Source organism: Pteropus vampyrus, unplaced genomic scaffold (genome assembly GCF_000151845.1).
Source record: "Pteropus vampyrus isolate Shadow unplaced genomic scaffold, Pvam_2.0 Scaffold223, whole genome shotgun sequence".
Lineage (NCBI taxonomy): Eukaryota > Metazoa > Chordata > Mammalia > Chiroptera > Pteropodidae > Pteropus > Pteropus vampyrus.
The window spans coordinates 1449570-1469638 of NW_011889004.1; the positions used below are offsets into that span (position 1 = coordinate 1449570).

Genomic DNA, 20069 nt, shown 5'->3' on the forward strand with positions numbered 1-20069 from the left:
TACCATTTAACTTGTTTTAATGTTTCTTCACAAATGGTGAAAAATACTAAAGTACAGACAAGGAATAATCATAATGTTGTGGCCAACATTATAAATATGGAATTATAAATTTAAAACATTTTCTGGTTTAAAAAATAAATCTGGTAGTCAATGCAGCTCTGCGGGGTCTCTGCGGGGTCTCTGCATCTAGTAGGGCCGGTCTCTGCGTTCCTGACGGTGCTCGCCTCTGCAAGGCAAAAAGGAAAAAGGAAAAAAAGAGTGAGGAGTTAAAATGGGGAAAGGAAAGGAAGCCCTTCCACAGACCTGAGTTCTGGGCTGAGCTTCCCATGTCCTTAACAGAGCCGGATGAAAGATGGAATGGGGCTGCGCCTTGTTGCGCCCAATAGCCCATGGCCAGTTTTCACTATCACATACTTATCCATTTTTCCAGGTCCTCCACGCCCGCCTCTTCGTCCTCCCATCTGTTCCATTAAAGGTCCAGGGGGACCCCCAGGGCCACCTCGTCTTCCTCCACCAAAGCCACCTCGGTCCATGCCCCGGCCACCACGGAAGCCACCTCTGTCTCCACCACGGCCACCTCTGAACATTCCGCCAGGACCACCTCGGTCCATGAGGCCACCTCTTCCTCCCCGCATGCCACCAGGGCCACCTCTTCCTCGGTCACCGCCTAAGGTAAAGGATGGGAGAGGACAAATCAGTGGCAAGACAGAGAGAATGTGCAGATGCAAAGGCTCCGTGGACATGCCTCACAGGAATGTGCTGCCTTTTCCCAGAACACAAGCAAAGCAGACTCTACTTAATCTCAACAGCTGGGTCACCATTAAGGAAGTGATGACGGAATTTAAAGAGCCCCAAACGCCAGGGCTGCACTTACGGAAATCACCGACCTGGTTCTTAGCTGTGGCAGCTGTAGTTTACCAAGCCCACCAAGTTAACAAGAGGTTTAGTACTGTGAAGCTGAGGGGATGCTCACAAAACCTGTACCTACCCGGGGGTGGAAAGGGTGGCGGGAGGAAGCCTTCGGGCTTTGGGGCCTTACACTGGTTGCATTCTGTTCTCCAGGCGAAGTTCTGGTTTCCACACCCCCTGCATAAAATTATATAACAGAAATCAACAACTGAACTAAGGAAGTTGAACAAGCACAGGTGACATGTGAGCATGCACACACTGCACTCCACCACCACAAACACTGGCTCCTAGGTCAAACAACATTAAGAGAATCTGTCTCCAGAAAATGGCTTTAGAGCCACAGCTTGAGACAGCAAATGCAACCCATTGGACCAGCGTCTAATCCAGCAAAATGTCAGTATGACCACATGTAAACAAGGACCTTAGAGTTAAGTGGACCTTCTTTAGAAGGTTCTAAAGCAGCTGGTAAATGATTGATTAGGCCACCTACCCACAACAGAGTAATAAGGGCCATTATGCTCCTCTACACAAAGAGGACCCAGCACGCCTCCTCTCCAAAATGGAATGGGAGTGACTTCACTAGTAGGCTATCGATTTGCCAAGGGAAGTACATACGGATTAGGGCACTGCCAGTCTCCAGCTCGGTGCTGGACGTTTCCTCCTCCAGAGGGGTTCCCTCGGGAACCTCGGGGCCCTCGTGGAGGGAAGCCTCCTCTGTCTCCTCCACGGCCTCCCATGCGACCCATGGGTCCCCCAGGACCTCCTGGGCCCCCTGGACCTGCAATAAGAGCAAATCACCTCTTTATAGTACCAGATTTTCTATAGGGAAATACGTCATCACTAAGGGGATTCAAGGAAACTGTAGGTGTCACTCTCCCATCATCTGCCCCACACTTCTCCACAGGCCCAGGGACCGAGCTGTGTGCTTTCCACGTACAGATGGCTTTTGAACAACATGGATTTGAACTGTGTGGTTGGGACTCTATATATGTGGAGAGCCACCTTAAGTTATATGCAGGTTTTTAACTGTAAGGGCAGCTGGCGTCCCTAACTCCCAGGCTGTTCCAGGGTCAAGTATTTCAGTTAGTTCCTACCACAGTTGTATAAGGGCAGGTGTATTTGTACAAATGAAGGAGACCAAAGCAGAATGGCAGCAGCCCCAGGGTTGACACCAGGCAGAGTTTTCCACAGGGATTAAAGCCTCCCTGACCAATCAAGCCATGTTCTTTGCTTCCTTTTACTCCCACAAACTTTTACTGTCAGCATTCGAGTACTGACTCTACATCCCTTTTTAGTATTTCTATGGGCTTGTCTTCACTAGAATCGAGTCTCTCAAAGACGTGTACTAAAAAACTTTCAAAACAGCAGAGTAGCTCAGAGCAAGTGTCCAGCAAATACCTCCACGGAGCGGCGGCGGCATCCCCCTGCCCTCGCGGGGTGGCATACCCCCCCGCATGCTGTTCATTGGAGGCTTCTTCCGAGCAAGAGAAACTTTAAGTTTGCTCCCTTGAAAATCTTTCCCTGGAACAAGATACAAAACATCAATTACTTCCAAACCTCCACCTCTTCTCTCCCTGAGGGACTAGGCAACGCTAGACCACACCCTTTTCACCAATCTCACCACCCCCTCTGCACCAGCGTGCCCCACCCACAGCCTTCTCAAAGAGCTTTACTGGCAAGGGCAGAACAAGCCTTAAAAAGATACTTTCTAGGCCTTTGAGCCACTCTTGCTCAAGCCCGCTTCCACGTCTGGAAGTGTACTTTCTCTTCTAATAAAGCTATTCTTTTCTTAAAAAGATACTTTCCAGGATCAATGTTAAAGACACACAGGAGTGCTCCAATGTATTCTGGGCGTTTGTGGGTTTTTTTTTGTACTTTCTGGTATCTGTGCTTAGAGAAGCTTTTACAACTTTAAGCAGTGAGAGTTTGTAAAAACAATGTCTGAAAACAAGGGATCTCCTAATCCAGGGTCAGTGGGTCCTCACATGGCTGAAGGAAGCCAAGCATACAGCTTCCCCACAGCCATCCAGTGCTCCTCCAGGCACTGACTGACATCTTGTTCCTATGGCTCTCAAGTAGATCCTTCCTGCCATGCCCTATAGTTATGCGCAGGAGAAAATATATCTATACCTGTCCCTGGAACCACAGAATGTTCTAACAGTGAGTTAAATACATTAGCAAGGTCCTCTTTACCTCAAGTTGATACATGCAAAATGTGCCCCAGAGTAGGTATGCTAGTGAGCACACCCTTGGGTCAACCCCAGGGCTCCTACCATCAAACCATTCCACGGCAGCCTTGGCAGTTGGCGGGTCTTCATAGGAAACTGTAGCATCGCCTTTGGGCTTTCCTGTTTCCTTGTCCAAGTAGATATGGATCATGGGTTGTCCGGTTCTCTTGTTCATCTAAGCATAAAATAATATAGTTATGCTGTGATAAAAAAATACTAGCTTTGAGGGAGGGAGGTAGATGGGATAAAAGGGGTCCAATATGTGGTGATAAAAAGACATTTAACTATGGGTGAACACATGAACACAATGTAATATACATGCCTTACTGTTGAATTGTACACCTGAAACTTACTGGATTTTGTTAACCAATGTCATCATAAAAAACAAAAAAACAAAACAAAAGCTAGTTTTTTGGGGAAAAGTTCATGCGAAATTCAGAGAAGTCCCTTAAAACTGTCCAAAGTGATAATTTTTCAGACACATGTCTGGTAAGATGTTAATTTATCTTAGTGGAATTATGGGTGTATTACTTCCTAAACTGCTACAATGAATATGTTACTTAAGACGACTTTTTCTCTCTTAGATGTGTTTTATGCTAAGAACCAAAAAGGCCCAAAATTCCAAAGCATGTAAGTGAACAGTATGGGCCCCATACCTTCCTAGCCACCTTCTCCTGATTCCCTGGTAACTGTTTTCCACATTTTCTCTGCCCACACTACACTCCTGATTCCCTGGTAACTGTTTTCCACATTTTCTCTGCCCACACTACAGGCAACTTAGGCTTTGATGCCATTAAGACATGATTCACGTAAAGTAAAAATTACCCTTAGATCATTATGTATAGTATACAGGGCTGTGAGTGTGCTAAAAAAATTCTTGATTAAGTCCAACACAGACAGTTTTTCCTCCAGAGCTAAAACAGATCACTAGTTTTTCAGGTGAACACCAGATGCAGCTGGCTTGAATTTGGGAGCCACAATGCTTAAGAATATGGCTTCATGTGTGCGTTTTGCATTAAATGTACATACAGATTAGATCAAAGTCTAATCTATACATGTTTACATATCTAGTGATAATTGAGAGCATGCGATTACAGGGCTTTAAAAAAAGGGCAACTATCATATATATGTACCGATCTGTTTTTATATAATGGACATATAAAGACTGAAAATATGGCAAAGTGGTATGAATGATGGGATAAATGAGAAAAAGACCACTCACTGTTATAAAAACATTAATTCTCATATTGTCTTACAGATTCAGTAAATACCCAATTGGGATTTTTAAGGAACCTCATAAACTCATTCTAAAATGTATACAAAAGAGCAAGTAAGCAACAAAACATTTCTGAAGAGCAAAACATAAGAATTTGCCTTACTAGATATCAAAACATAGCATAAAGATACAGCAATTAACTGTGATATTAACACAGGATCATACAAATTAGCCGAGAACCAGCATTCACATAATAGAAAAGAATTATGTGCAAATCTACTAATGATAAATAACCCAATGAAAAAGGAGTACAAAACACACAAATAGGCATTTAATAGAAGACAATAGACAATTACAACATAATTAGCAATCAGGAAAAAGCAAATTTAAAAATCACATTTCCATTTTCTTCTATCAGATTATCAACTTAAAAAAATCAATTCTCAGTACTTGTGAAGATGTGGTGAATGTGGTATTAAGAATCCTGGCAGGAATCTAAGTCATCAGCCATGCCATTATCTTGTGAAGTTAAACACCGTAAAAACCAGCAATTTTATGCCTGGGTAGAGGTGATCCTCTTTATTCGTGGACTCAATATTTACAAATTTGTCTACTTGCTAAAATTTATTTTTAAGTCCAAAATCAATATTAGTGGTACTTTTATGGTTATTTGCAGACACACACAAGGCAGGGGAAAATTTAAGTTGCCTGATGCACATGTTCACCCAGCTGAGATCACACAAAATGACATCCTGCCCCCTCATTCTCTCGAGATGATGCTCAGAGGATGGAAAGAGACTGTGGCGGGCAGGCAGTGCAAGAAGCTCCAGCTCTCAGGATAGTTGTTGGGTGAATGTGAATGCCACCCAGGCAGTCAACACTTCTGAACCTCCTTTTCTGTTTTGTAAAATAATTTACCTAGGTAAGTTTTTAGAAATTTTTAACTAGAATCTATGTGAGATATGTGTATACAGGTGTGCACACACTTCCCTCTAGGAGCGGTGGTTCAGCATTCACTAATTCAGTGTTTGTATTAACTTTATAGAACCACCATGAATAACAAGAACTATATATACACTAGAAAAACCAGTGCAGTTCACCAGGAGACCATGTACAAGAACACGTTCACTGTAGCATGGCTTATTACTAAAAACCTAGAAACAACCCAACTGTCTATAAGAGAATGTATGAATAACTTGTAATGTATTTATAAATGAAATACAGAATTCCCAAATTTTGAGCTTCTGACGTAGGGACCCCTCCTTTCCCATTTCAAAATGTTTCCCTTAGTCTTTCCCACCTAACCAAAAAACCCCACCACCATTCCAGTAGCTCAGACCAAAACTTTCTAGTCACACCAGTTTGCCAGGCAAGCTCCTGTCCAAGGACCTCTGCCTTGCTATTCCATTATTCTGAAATATATTCCCTGCTCTGAGCTGTATAGCTCCATCCTTCATTTTATCCCTGCCTTTCTTGCTGTATTTATTTTCCTCCAAAACACTTATCATCAACTGACATACTATATTCCTTTTTAACTATATAATCCCTGCTATACATAAACCCCAGAATCCTTATGTTTGTTCCTGTATATTCACAGAATAGTAACTGCTTTATAGTAGTGTTTAATAAACACCCTTTAAAATTATGTAAAACAAAATATTATTGAGGGTACAATGACATTCGGGATGGGAATGATGGGAGTAGGGAGAAAGAATACAAGAAAGGGTAGAAATACACCAGATACTTCAAAGGTACTCATAAAGCTCCAATTCTTATGTTGGAAGTGGATATATTAATGGTCATTATTTGAAAAACTGCAAGTTATAGCCTGTATTTTATAAAAAACAGGTCAGTGTTAGTATTCTTAAAATTCACTGATAATTGTAAAAATGACTGAGTTATCAAGTACACTTCAATTATGTTTAGCTCTTCTTTTCTATTAAAAAAAATTTTTTTTTTTTTTAAAGAGCAAACCTCAATATTATCCCCCCCCAAAAGTCAGGCAACTTCGGAAAATTCTTTCAATATCCATTCAGTCTCTTTAAAATGCTCTGTGATTCAATGATCTGCTAGACTGCATGGTTATGCTTTTACTTACCTTAACAACACCACATTGCTTAAAGAAGTCTGCCAGATCATCAAGAGTTACATTGTCATTTAATCCTTGTACATAAATTGCACTGTTGTCAGAGTCTTCATCTGGATCAACAGGTGGGCCTTCCAGAGAAAAGACAGGAGAGAGTTATTATCATATATCTTATAGGGGCTTATTAACCAACTGGTTCCTACTGCCCAATGGTATTCATCACAAAGTTAACTAACTATACTAACAAGAACGCCATGGAACTTCTGGTTTACTTTGTTTAAAGCTATTATGAGTAGATGCTCTTGAAAAAGAAATCCCCAAACTGCTCTCGACAGCAAGAGTATCACATTGATCTATCAGGCTAGCAAGTACTTCTGTGCTATTTGTTTATAATGCACAATGTAAAACACAAGGATTCATAATTACCTAGATCAAGATCTGGTCCTTCATCCATGGGTCCTGCCAACAAGGAAAGAGCATATAAAATATTATTAGTGCACGTCTTGCAAGCTACAAATCTTACAAACACACATAACTATCTACTACACCACCATTTGATAGGGCTTGATTAAATTCAAAATGACCTGCACTGCTAAAATGGAGCAGTGTCCCTTTAACATTTGTGAAAGGTTTGCTAGGGTTTGCTTTTTATTTGCTGGTTTGCTTTTAAACCATTAACCAAATACACTCTCAATGCTTATGTGCCAAATTAGTGTTAAATTTAAGTCAAAATTTTTCCTCCAAATAAACCAAATTTAAAAAATGTACTCTCCCCCATATTACAGAAGCAGTTGCTCAATACTTCAAGTTACCCTTTGTTTTGTAACCATAGGTTAACCTTATTACCCCTAAGACAATGCCGGCAGTACCCATTAGTCTCTTTTGTATAGATGATTTTTAAACCACTTATGAAACTAATAAAAAATTATACTTTTCTAAAAACTGACTGTATTTTTTTAAACACTATCCATGGTAATACTCAAAAACTTACCACCAGGCTTATTGAAGCCACCTCGCTCTCCAGCGCTGCTGGGGGGATAAACGAAGAAATGAAGGCCTTTCCCTTTAAAAGCCAGTACCGCTCTGAGCCTTGGGGGGGCTCGTGGGGAAGAAGGGCACTGGCTAAACACATCTCCAAACAATGCATCTCTCTCATCTTGTCACTATGCCTTTCTTCAGGGCAGCTTGCTCAAATTTCCTTTATATACAACCTTGCTTGTCTGATCGTACACACCAGTGTGGTTGGTTCCTTTCATTTCAGGGGCTGGTATTAATAGTGCAATACTTGGCAAATGAGGGGAAAAAATAGGTCCCAAACACCCACCCCATCAGCTGAAAAAACAGAGAGAGCTTGGTGTAGAGGAAAAGCAAGCTGGGGCAACTGCTGTGATGAATTTTTCCATGTTCATAAAGGTGCACCCTCAACTCTCCCAGGGGAGAGCCAAGTGAGGCCCTGGGCTTCCTAACAAGTCACAATATAATAAAGCAGGAGACAACCACATTAAATGCCTACATAACACACACCAGAGGACGCATATAGCCAATCTTCAGCATAAAGCCATACATTTCAGGGCACTAATGAATTTAACAATTGCTGTGAAAAAAGAATTTACAACCAATACCAAGGCTCAATGGACTGGGGGTGCAACTTTATAGACATATTAGTTGAGAATAATGACAATGGCAGTATAAAATTACTGCCTTACATATTGTAAAGGGAGAGGGAATATGAATTGGGCCTTTTTATTTTTTTCTTCTTTAGAATTAAATAAAGGTAGCTCCTCAGTGAGAAGCCCTGAGCTTTTTCTAACCAGTATTGCACCTTTAATACCTGAATATACAATTTCAAGCTGTTGCATGCAGCTTTGTTTCCTTTTTAAAAGTACACACCATAAAATGTTCTCTCTCTTTAAACACAAAAGTTTATACTTTAATGTTACACAATTCTAAGAGTATTATATACCTCCTCTGGTTCATTACCAAATAACAAGTATGCAGTTACCAAAGTTACAGAAGGATTCCATTTATACAATGAATACATTTTGTTAAAAATATTCTATGTATATTTTTCCTCTCCATATGGACACCGTGTCTAGTCCCACTTTTCATTATGCTGCCGGCTGAGTACTGAGTACGGGTACTTTTTAAGTATTGAAGTGTATACAAGGCTCTCACTTTGTAACCTGTAGCATATAAATGCGACAAAGCATGTTAAAAAGTTTCCACGTTTAACAGCCAATGAAAATATCAAAATACTGAGGCAATGAAAAAGGGCATGTTAACAACATTGAGTGCCTTACCTGCAGAAGACACTGAAAATCATCACCACACCACAATAAAAACAGAGGGGGAAAGCCCCTGTCCTATCCCCAAAGGATCCAACTGACTGCTTCACAGTCAGTTGAAAAACCTATGGGGAAAGCCATGATTTTTTCCTATTGCTCCAGGAGAGACTTCTCATCCAGAAAGAGGGGACACCTCTACTAGCAGCGTCTAGCAACATTAGAAATATTACTTCTGGAGTATTAAAATGAATATATTTGAAAATGGTTTTTTGTAATTGAAAAATAGTAAGACTTCTTCTAGGTGATTGGAGACGTGATGATAGTAATTTCAAGTGTCTATGTCTATTTTAAAACATCCATAAAGAAGTGAAACCTTTATAACGGAATGACATTCTCCAAATCAGAAGATTGATTTTACTTTATACCAAATTACTCATAAATTTTTGCGTGTTTTAAAATGACTGTTTTTTCCAATAAAGATTTCACCTAAGACTTTTAAGTTATGCAGAATATGCAGAACATATTTTTAATCAGTATCTTTTAAAAATAAACAGATGTGCCAATACAGAAGTTAAAGATCAATTTTATAATTTCATTTCGAAGCCCATTTCTACAAAAAAGAAATCTTACTCAATTTTTTCCCTTGAACCAACAGTAGCACCCAATCCAATTTATACTTAATCCAACATTCTGCATAACTTTACTAGTTTATATCGGGACAGAACACACACAGAACTAAGCCTTCTGGATTATGTTAACCACCAACATTATATCTCACCTTCATCAAAGTACAGATACTAAAAAGGAAAGGCGGGATGGGAGAAGGGAGGGGAAAGGGCAGGCACAGGTAGCAGGGTTATGTTACTGATCTAAACAAAGTTTTCTAAACCAGATTGTGCCATCAATCAAAATGGTCAAACCGATTTAGACTTCTTGAAATCTCCAATAAGGAGAAATCCTATAATTATATACATTACTCTGCAAAAAGCTATTGCATTTTTCTGTGTACCAGGTGCACCTCAGGCCATAGTTCAAGGGTTATGGGACTAAGATCTTCAGCATTATGTTCAACAGTTCCGAGTACAAATAGAAGTTGGGAACAAACATTGTGGAAAACAGCTGATTCCTTTTCTGCAGTATATACACCAGGTATTTCAAGACAACCATTCAGAGGCAATTAGTTAAAAAACCTAGGATTGTTAGAAGGGTTGTGTGTGTTCCATCCCAAATCTACTTAATCCACAGAGGCTTTTGACCTCTGGAAACCATGAAGGGAACTGAAAGCTCTGGTGTCAAAACCATTCTTTGTTCTCCCCAACCCAACCAAGTAGATTGGCAGGGAAAAAAAAGCAAACTGCCACTTAATATATGCCATAAAGATGACATTTCCATGTTTTAGAAGATGGCTTGGGTTCAACAGATTGTCCATGGAAATGTAGAAATAAATTTCTTATGTCTTTCAGTCCCCTCTTTCCACTGAAAATCCTACGGATGAAACAAAATTAGGTAAAAGGAGAAAAGGTTTGCTCTTACCCCATTCCACCGCGTCCTCCTCCCCGCCCACCTCTGCTCATGCCTCCACGATCAAATCCCCCTCTTCCCCTGCCCCGGTTATCAGGGCCACTCATGCTCCGGTTCTCTCCTGGTCCGGAAAATCCTCCAGACTCCTGCCCATAAACACCCATGCTACTGGGGTGGTCCTGTCGGAATGAACCTGAGGAAAGAGTCACATCTGTAAGCCATGGACTAGCATTTAGACCACTGCCTGTTGTACTTTCTCCTGGAATCATAGAATTCTCAATTGTAAGGCACTAACCAAGGCACCATCTTCTTTATATTTGGATAAGGCAGCTCTAATCATCAGTAGGCTCTTTTAAATTCAACAAAAACTGTTGGTTCATTAAGGCTGAAATAACCTTATATAGTTAGCTTAAAATAAACCACTCCCAAATAAAAAAACCCTTCTGGCCAACGGTTTTCAGGGTTCTGTATTCTAAGATGTCTCCAAAAGCTGCTTTTTAAAACTATACTCAACAAACAAAAATAGAGCCAGGAGTCTTAGGGCTTTAGCATGTTGCTAAGGGTTGCGCTCCATTAAGTAACACTACTCATTTCAGTCATAAAGAGACATGCCCATGAATGGAATTAAAAAACAATCTGGGTAGAGATTAAACTGTGAAAACAGTTTTTGATTACTTCTCCACAGATAAAACCATAACTATTCTGTGAGGATTTTTTTTTTTTTTACTTCATGGATATAAACAAAAAAAATCAAAACACACCATTTCACTTGACTATCAAAATTACAGTAGTCTTCAGTAACTACCAGCTCACTCTCAATGAATCAGGGGGGGCACGTCATAAAGAATGCTGGCTTCACTCACTGCATACAACCTCCCCAAGGAGAGCAGAGATGGCAGTGTAAAACACCTTCTCCAGTCAGTTACAAACTCTCTCTTTTTTTGTTAAGGCATACTAATAACAATTAAATTGAATAAAAGCACTGAGTCTTTACTGGGCCATCCAAGCTATTAGCCAGGATGTTATGCCCTATGCATCCTGTAGTCCAAAAGTAAACAATGGTAAAGAGCATCTATTCATGTTCAGAAACTCCAAACATAACCATTCTTATTTGGTTTTCTCTCTTAGCAACTCACTCTGCTGCCCGTAGCTGCTGCTCTGTTGGCTATATTGACTTGGAGCCTGGCTGTAGGATCCAGTTTGGGGGGGGTAACTAGTGGGCGGCTGCTGCCCATAGCTGCTTTGTTGACCATAGCTACTCTGCTGTCCATAGCTGCTCGGCTGCCCATAGGTGTTCTGCTGAGAGTAACTGCTCTGGTCATAACTAGTTGGCTGTGTAGAGGAATAGCTGAAAGAAAAAAAAAAAAAAGCTTTTTAGGAGGGAAAGGTTTTATTAAAAACAACTTATCTGTACAACGTGCAACCTTTAGAGAGCTCCCCCCTTACTCTCTATCCCAGTAAAAGAGTAGATACTTTTTAAATTCAAGGCAAATTTCAGAGTTTAGGTACTTCCTGTATTAAGGAAAGAATGTGCACATATGCATTCAGGGAGGGTACCCCAGTGAAAAAGGCAATGAGAAAAAGGAAGACTTAAAAAGCAGAGTTTAGTGTGGCATTCAGTTCTAAGTCTGCCTCTGATAATTCTCTTAAATGATGAAAATGATTTTTCTGAAGGTACTGGGCGACTTGGGGGGTGTGTGTGTTCACACACGCACACACACACAAAGGCAATTTTATCCTGAAGATCTAAGTTTCAAATTTGCTATATATATAGTTTCACACTTTCGGACATGCCAATCATATATGAAATCCAGGCATTAATAAAGATAGGTAAGTAAACTTCAGAATCGAGGCACTGTATAAAAGATGAATATTAGGTTGATATTCATCTTTCGGTATGTCAACTACATGGCAGAGAAATCAAAGATACATTCTTACACAGAAATAAAGCTTTAAACTCCAGATGAACCATGACAATGAAAAACAAAATACAACGTATTTTAAAGTATAATTAAACTGAACTTCTTTTGTCAAATCCCTCACATCAGTATGGATTCGACAGCCTCTCTTCTCCAAGTGCACCTACTATTCAACTCCCCAGAGTAACTGCTCTCAGCACAACAGGTATGGGTGGGCTCTGTGGAAGAACTGCTGAAAGTCCTGCCTGCTGTTGCTTCAAGCTGTACAGAGGCACTTACTCAGTCAGCCTTGTTTGCTCCTAAACTTGTTTACATCTGCTGCACTTTAATGTGTAAACCAATAAAATAAGTGCAAAGAAGAAAGCTGTTTCTTCTAGAAAAACTAAGTTAATACTTTAGGACACAAATTAAATGCTTCAAATTAAATGTGAGTGAGACAATTTGCAGTTTCTTCTTATACTTTAAAGAAACCAAAACTGGACACTACAGTTGCTAGTGTGGTTAATGTTAAGACAGAGAATGTAGAACAAATAAACCTATAGTCAAAAGAAAAGGACTTGGCTCAATTATTAAAAGACTAGTGCATGAATGAACCTGAGTTAATAAGTTAAATAAAAAAATGCTTAAGGTAAAGTTTTTTTTAAAAATAATGCCCTGCACTTTACCTTTCATATACTTCTGTTTGTCATTCATTTGAATTAACTGACAGCAAAATTACAATAACCTAAAGTGGTAAAAATGGTTTTGTTAGTACTTAGAAGAGTTACTGGCTGCCAGGTTCTGCTATGGGGACCTAGGACTGAGGTTTTAATGTAATAGTATGTGTTCAGGCTTATCACTGGGAGCCAGATAACATATTTCACCTAAGGCAGCAGAAGTAAGCTGGTCAATGGCCTGGAAAAAAACTGGTTTATTATTCTACTAACTCACCCACCACAAGAATGAAGAGACTGACCTGGTAGGAGGATAGGATGGAGGTGCCGTGACTGGCTGCATGGGGTAACTCCCAGGTACCTGGGGATAACTGTAGTTACTCTGTCCATACCCCAAGCTGGGCTGGTTGTAACCCCCTGTGCTAGATTGAGGTTGACTAGTCTCAGCGGGTTTGTTACCATCCTGTGGTCTAAAAGGAGAAATAAAAAAGTGAGATTTTTTATTCTCAATCAAAACTCTTGGGGTAAGAATTCTACAATCTATGAGCAATATGCAATGTTAGAATTGAGCTTGGAAATAAATACAATTGTATAGTGAATGAACTACATCAAATCCAGTGTCAGTCCGACTGTATTTGCTGGAAGAGAAACAGTAAGGGGGTGAATTAATCACATCTATAGAAGAGACACCAACATGCTCCTTTTGTTCCATATTAACAGCTATGAAAAGCAGTTACAATATTTTGTGTTGCAAATATAAGTGATCTGAGAGGGGAGGTGGTTTGTTAGGGAAGAAAATGCTATTTCTTAAAAAGGACTATTGAAGACAAACGAGAAACTTGAACAATGCAAGTTTTAGGTCAGAGTAACATTTACATAAATCCATGGCATAATCTGAACTATCTGTGGGTTTATGTTTCTCATTTATTAAGAACAGACCTGAAAAATACATTTCCTAACTAGGACTGCCATAAGTTAATCTAATCTAGTTTCAGAATCTGCTTGATGGAAATAACATGGTAGCGCAGACAGACACCCCCACCCCTTGCTCAGAAAAATTGGGAAATATCCTTGGCAAGTGATCAAAAAACCAATCTTAAGGAAAAAACAGTGGCTTCTATTACCTCTTTGCCCTAATAGTTTACAATAGAGTTGTAGTAAAGTGAGCTTGAGCTATTTCAAGCAAAGCCCCAAGAATGAGCAGGCAGACCAGAGAGGATCGGAGAAGTACTGGTATCTCCCAAGAGCTGAAATGTGTCACAAACTCCCCTCTTTCCAATAGAAAAGGAGTAACTGTCACTGATTGTCAGAGACAGCTGTTTTAAAGTGGTAAACATTGCAGTTTAAGAAAAAAGGAACCCAAAAAGATGATTTATAAAAAAACCAATTAATATATAAAACCCTCCAGCCATGGCTTGGATTTCCTGTTGCGATGGAGCATCAAATGGGACTTCAAATATTTAAAAACAGTCTGAAATGCTTAGGTCAATTGAAATGGAGCAGTATAAGAATCAGTTAGTTTACCCAACTATTGCACAGGCTGTCTAGCAGATTTAAACTACCAAGTAGCTCTGATTACTCACTGTGCATTTTAGAAGTAATTTCATGAGTGTTTTCCAGAGCTAATTTCTTACCTCTACAGCAGACAAAAAAGTTTAGGTTACAGGTTGATCTCTTGTTTATTCCCTAAGTCTTCTTTCAAATCAGAATTCAATGTTCCTTCAAGATTGTATGCAGAAGCCACCTAAGTGCATTGCCTAAAGCAAAGACCTGAAATCTTCTGTTAAGTGATAATTAATACTGTTTATCTGCTAACCAGTCATGGAGTATGAACTATGCCCGAATAGTCACCCAATAGCAGGGTACCCAGTTAAGAATTTATACTTGCCTGTGATATTTAGATTACTAAGCCACTATATAACACAGAGAAAATCATGTAACTCCTTAAAGCTGAGACACCAATGTTTGACTTTTAGATAGGGACATTTATTTTGCTAACAATTGGTTAACATGACTATTTCTTGAATCACATGATGCTACACCCACACTGTGAACTACCGTGTTTTCCTCAAGGAGAAAGCTGTTACGCATTTAAAAGGGCCAAAAGCAAAGGTAAAAAAGCATCAAGTACAATTCTAACAGTTCTGCTGTAAGGAAAACTACACTCAATTTTCTCTTCAGTTTACAAAAGTAAATACAATAGCCTCCTCCTTCCCCAAAAGGTCACTCTTCTGAAACTAGACAACCCTTTTGGCGACACTTCTTATTTTGACCCCTGGACAGCACCATATCTCTACTAAATGAGAATAATGTGTGGTGTGTTCTAATGCAATTTTAACTATATGAACACGGCCAACACCTAAGAGTATTTAATGGTGAGAGCAACCATTACAAATAAATTAGTCATGGGTCTCTAAGTGTGCATAGTTATTCTCTCCTGAAGCTGATGCACTGTAGAGTTAGGAGTAGGTGAGTGTGGCCTTACCTTGCAGGTGCAGTGGCTGCTGGCTGTTGCCCGTAAGCCGGGTAAGCAGGCTGAGTGCCATATGCAGACTGAGCTGCATAGGAGGCCTGGGTGGTAGTTACCGTAGCAGTGGTGGTATCATAAGCACCAGTGCCATACCCCTGGACAGGCTGACTGTATGCCTGGGGGGCAGTTGGAGTAGTATAACCTGGAACAAAAGAGAACAATGTCAGATTTCTGGCTCCTCAGAGATGTGCCTAGATGTTCATTATTAGAACAATTTGTAAACCATCTACTTTCAATCATCATGATCTTTAACCCCATTAAATATTCCCCCTTCAGTAAGATTAGCAACAAACTAATATTTAAAACCTAAGTTCTCTGAAAATACCCAGTCTTCAGTAAAGCACTGTCCCTTTTGTATACTATAGAAAAGTGCTGGTACAGAAAACAGGATTCCTCTACACCCCAAGGATACAATAGGTGACAAATCTGCTTTTGCTAATTCTATAATTGTTTCACTAGCAGGGATCTTAACAAGTTTCTCAACTAACTACTTAAGTACCCCTCAAAAAACCTCTCAAGTAGGAATAAAATGTCCCAGGAAGGGAAGTAAAAGGCAAATGACACAGCATCTAAAACATCTACAAAATAAGAATCCAGGAACTAGTTTTAGCATAAAACCTATAATGTGAAATTACTTGCTTTCAGTCCCAAGCATTGCATCATAAAAACTGGAAATTCCAGAGAACATGTGTTTAATTTTTAGTGGGAGAGGTTAATAATTGAACACTTCTAAGAACTGCTAATTTTGTAGCACTGGTGCTTATGATACCACCACTGCTAAGGCAACTACCACCCAGGCCTCCTACGCAGCTCAGTCTGCATATGTCACTCAGCCTGCGTACATGGCTTAGGAGCAACAGCCAGCAGCCACTGCACCTTCAAGGTAAGGCCACACTCACCTTCTTACTCATGCTTGCTACCACACTAAGATTTAAAATGGCACATGAGTTATAGATATACTACAAATTATATTTGCTGAAGTATAACCAACAAAGGTAATCCTATACTTAACTATTTTGATAAAGAATTTAATTATTAAACTTAATAATCCCAAAATAAACCTTTAAAAGGTAAATGTTTTTCACACAATAAAACCATTTGAGATTCTAGGCTGGTCATCAAATGACCCACTTCCATTCCTCTCTTATTTACCCATCACAAGCAAAATGGTCTTTTTCCTGCTCACCAGTATTGGAGAGGGACCCTAAAGCCCCTTAACTATTTTCCTAACCAAGTGTCACAGAGACGTGCTTTTACAGACCAAGACAGGTTCTTTCTCTAGTTCCTGCCTCTGCCAGACCAGGCAGGATCCATATCCTGGAACTTGGGATGGAAGCATGACAAGAATCTCTAAAATCGGCAGCACCTAACTTGAGTCCCTTTCCTATGAGAGGTGTTACAATCTTTCCCAGGACTGGGGTCTCCTTTCTTCTTACTCCTCCTCATGGTCAATAAGCACAAGTCAGTCATGCAATACAAAGTTAGGTTTAATTGTCAGCATTTACACCCATCAAAGAAAAATTCAAATCTTGCAAAAGTAAAAAAGTTTCAGTACTATAAACAAATCTTAAATTAAGACTGCTCATTTTGGTTAAGACCTAGGACCTTAAATTTTAGTTAGAATAAAGTGTCCTCACTATACACACCACTTATTAGCTATAAATAAATACCAACTTCCCTCTGTACAATCTAAAGTGACACCTTTTGTAGCGCAGAGTATAATAACTTTATTCTCTATCCCAAACATTTTTGGGAAATTCTTAAATTAATTGTACACAAAGACAATAATTTCCTTCTCAAAACTGTTGGGTTGAAATGTATATAAAAAGTTATTTCACAAAACAGGGAACCTCAAGCAATGGGAGTTTTCTGAGTTGGCATGGTGTTCTTCGCAGAATCCTAATGCCAGTCATATAAAGAACTCATTTATTTAAATTTAACTGGAATCTAATTCCACCTACCCTATTACTCCCACAGAGTTTCACCCCACTACTGACAGGTCAACTATAAGATTTACGGGGAAAGCAATTAAAAACAAAAAACAAAAACACAAATAACAAAAACTGAAACTGATCAGGGAAATAACTCGTTACAAAACTATGCAGCAACGCTTAGAGTCCTGTAGTGCTAAAGATTACTGTAATAGACATTGGGTTAATAGTCTTTGAATTAATCTATAGTACCAAGACAAGCAGCCAAGCAAAATGAGCAAAAGTTAACAGAGCAAAATCAGTTAATGACAATTAAAAAAAAAAAGACCAACAGCAAAAAGACAATACATTTACTACATGCTAAAAACTTTAAAAAAGTACATAAGGAAAAAACATTATATATATTGACCAAAATTTGTTTGGCTTTAACATTAAAATCTGAAGTTTTAAGATTTCTATTCAAATTAATGAACTGAGATTTATATAGTCCCTCATAAAACTTAATTTTAAAAAATTCTGGATAACCAAAATGTCTTTTTATATATTCCTTCCAATAATTATCCAATGACTTTTACATGTAAAGGCAGCATGAGGTATAGAAAAAAGTAGTAAGTGAGCCTGAACCTACTTACTACCTGTTAAGGTCCTACTTAGTTTGGTTCAGCCTCAGTTTGCCTCTCAGGTTTAATTTTGGTTCCTACACTCCGAAGGTTCATGGGAAGATTAAGGGAGATATTAGGAGTCCACCATAAATTATAAAGTTATATAAACATTCCTTATTAAGTGTAATCTCTTACTCATCAAAGCTACTTGTTTCTGTATCAGAATGTCCTATATTTTTGTGCCCACAGTCATAATGGGACTTTTCAATCAATGACAATGTGAATACATGTCTGCAGAGGGCTTGAAAGACCACTGCATTTCCTATAAATGACTTTATCATGTCCCTATAAAATGACTTAGAGACTGCGAAGCCTAGATTTAAGCAGTTTTATTTTCAAAGACTTGTTTTTAAAAACAGCTGAAGGTGCTCAAAAAATACAAACTTCCAGTTATAAAATAAGCAACAGGGATATAATATACACATAGTGACTAGAGATGCTAATAATATTGTATTATATATGGTCATCCCTCAGTATCTGTGGGGGATTGGTTCCAGGACCCCCTGTGGACACCAAAATATGAGGATGCTCCTCTAAAGTGGTGCAGAGCAATGCATATGTATTTGAAAGTAGCTAAGAGCACAGATCTTATCATGAGAAAAAAAAATTTATGACTGTGTAGTAATGGGTACTAACGAGACTTACTATGATGGTCATTTCACAATATAGTATATCCAAATATCAAATCATTATGTTGTACTTGAAACTGTTATATATATCAATTATACCTCTATTAAATAATTTAACAGCTTGAATAAAGTTCATCTCACAATTTCAAAATTCTGTGCTAAAAATCCAAATTGTATAGTCTTAGTTCTATAGTCTAACTTTTCCTCAAATTGTTATCACCAAGAGAAGTTTAAACATTTCTCAACCCATTCAAGATATGTATTAGCTAGATTAGGAAGTACTTCCCATCCAAGCCAGGACATTGTCACTCAATGAGATAAATTATAAACAGGTATCCCCCTACTAAAGACTGATAGACTATAATTTTGGGGAACTGAAGATAGTTTGGAAATACAAACTTTTACATCTTTAAGACTTTTGTATTAAATACTCTTTAATAATAATAGTAGTAGTAGTAGTAGTAGTAGTAGTAATAAACATGGGAGTGTGTGGGGAAAAGGTAGGAATTCTAAAATGTAACACAGCAATAAAAAAAATTATTGTAAAATTTTAACATATTCCACTCTCAACCCCAATATGAGGATACAATTCATTCTAATTCTTAGTTTAGTGTTTAGCTCCCTGGAATGCTATTATATATATAAGAAACACTATGGATTAAAAGAATTCATTAACACTTAAACAGAAAATAAATGTGTCTGGACTGGAAACCAAACAGACAAACATAATTAACATGCAGGGTGGCAGACTGCTCCTCTAAAATAAATCTAATCATGCAATCTATCTTTCAGGGAATATGGGGAAATCAGCTGGGGAGTAGTCATCTGAAATACCTTTGGGAAGGTGACACTATTTAAGGCTTGACACAAAATGTAAAATAAAAGCAAAACCTTTCCCAAAATCACAAAAAGAAAAAGACACGGATCTGTGAATGGCACCTGAGGCAGTTTTCCATTAGCACCTTATTGTGTGAGATGTTAGAAAGTCTGAAGGTTAAACGAATGAAAACACCTAAAGGGTTAACATTACAGGGTTAAACAAGATGGAAAGCATTTCCCATGCAAGAATGAGCAGGATAGTCAAACCTGTACTGGTCCCTTCTACTGTGGAAAGCACAAAACAAAAAGTAGAGGGTACACTATCAGATGAAGCAAACAGATGTGAAAATCAGTTTGATTTTTAAGCAGCTCAGTTTAAGAAGGCTCATCCTTACCCAGTATTAGCATTAGCACAATCTTTTATATATTCTCCATTTTTGTCATGATATTATTCAATACACTGCATAAAACAGTTAAAATTTCTTTTCTCCCTTGGAATTTATTCCACCCACATTCTATTAGCAATCCCTCAAAGAGAATATAAAGGGAAAGGAAAAAATGAAAAATAAGAATAGAAGATCCCCAGATGCCAAGATATGAACCAGAATATACACCAAAGACCACAAGTAATAAGCTTCTTAGCAAAGACCCTAGCTGATCTGACCCAAAATTATCTTCAAT

General features: G+C 38.8%; 1 protein-coding gene across 2 annotated transcripts in view; it reads right to left on the minus strand.

Annotated features, from left to right (window-relative positions):
- The window catches only part of EWSR1 (EWS RNA binding protein 1), a 26333-nt gene continuing 6264 nt past the window's right edge, over positions 1 to 20069 (minus strand). Inside the window, exons 5-17 of one of the 2 annotated variants that reach the window (XM_011373373.2) lie at positions 15303 to 15489; positions 13120 to 13287; positions 11382 to 11593; positions 10258 to 10438; positions 7431 to 7465; positions 6866 to 6898; positions 6452 to 6570; positions 3183 to 3312; positions 2308 to 2430; positions 1525 to 1687; positions 989 to 1086; positions 415 to 667; positions 1 to 226 (exon numbers count right to left, since the gene is read on the minus strand). In XM_011373373.2, the coding sequence (XP_011371675.1) occupies positions 187 to 226; positions 415 to 667; positions 989 to 1086; positions 1525 to 1687; positions 2308 to 2430; positions 3183 to 3312; positions 6452 to 6570; positions 6866 to 6898; positions 7431 to 7465; positions 10258 to 10438; positions 11382 to 11593; positions 13120 to 13287; positions 15303 to 15489 (1742 nt within the window). In that variant the 3' untranslated portion in view covers positions 1 to 186. Of the gene's footprint in view, positions 227 to 414; positions 668 to 988; positions 1087 to 1524; positions 1688 to 2307; positions 2431 to 3182; positions 3313 to 6451; positions 6571 to 6865; positions 6899 to 7430; positions 7469 to 10257; positions 10439 to 11381; positions 11594 to 13119; positions 13288 to 15302; positions 15490 to 20069 lie in introns of both variants that reach the window. The other variant, XM_011373372.2, reaches the window with a different exon arrangement.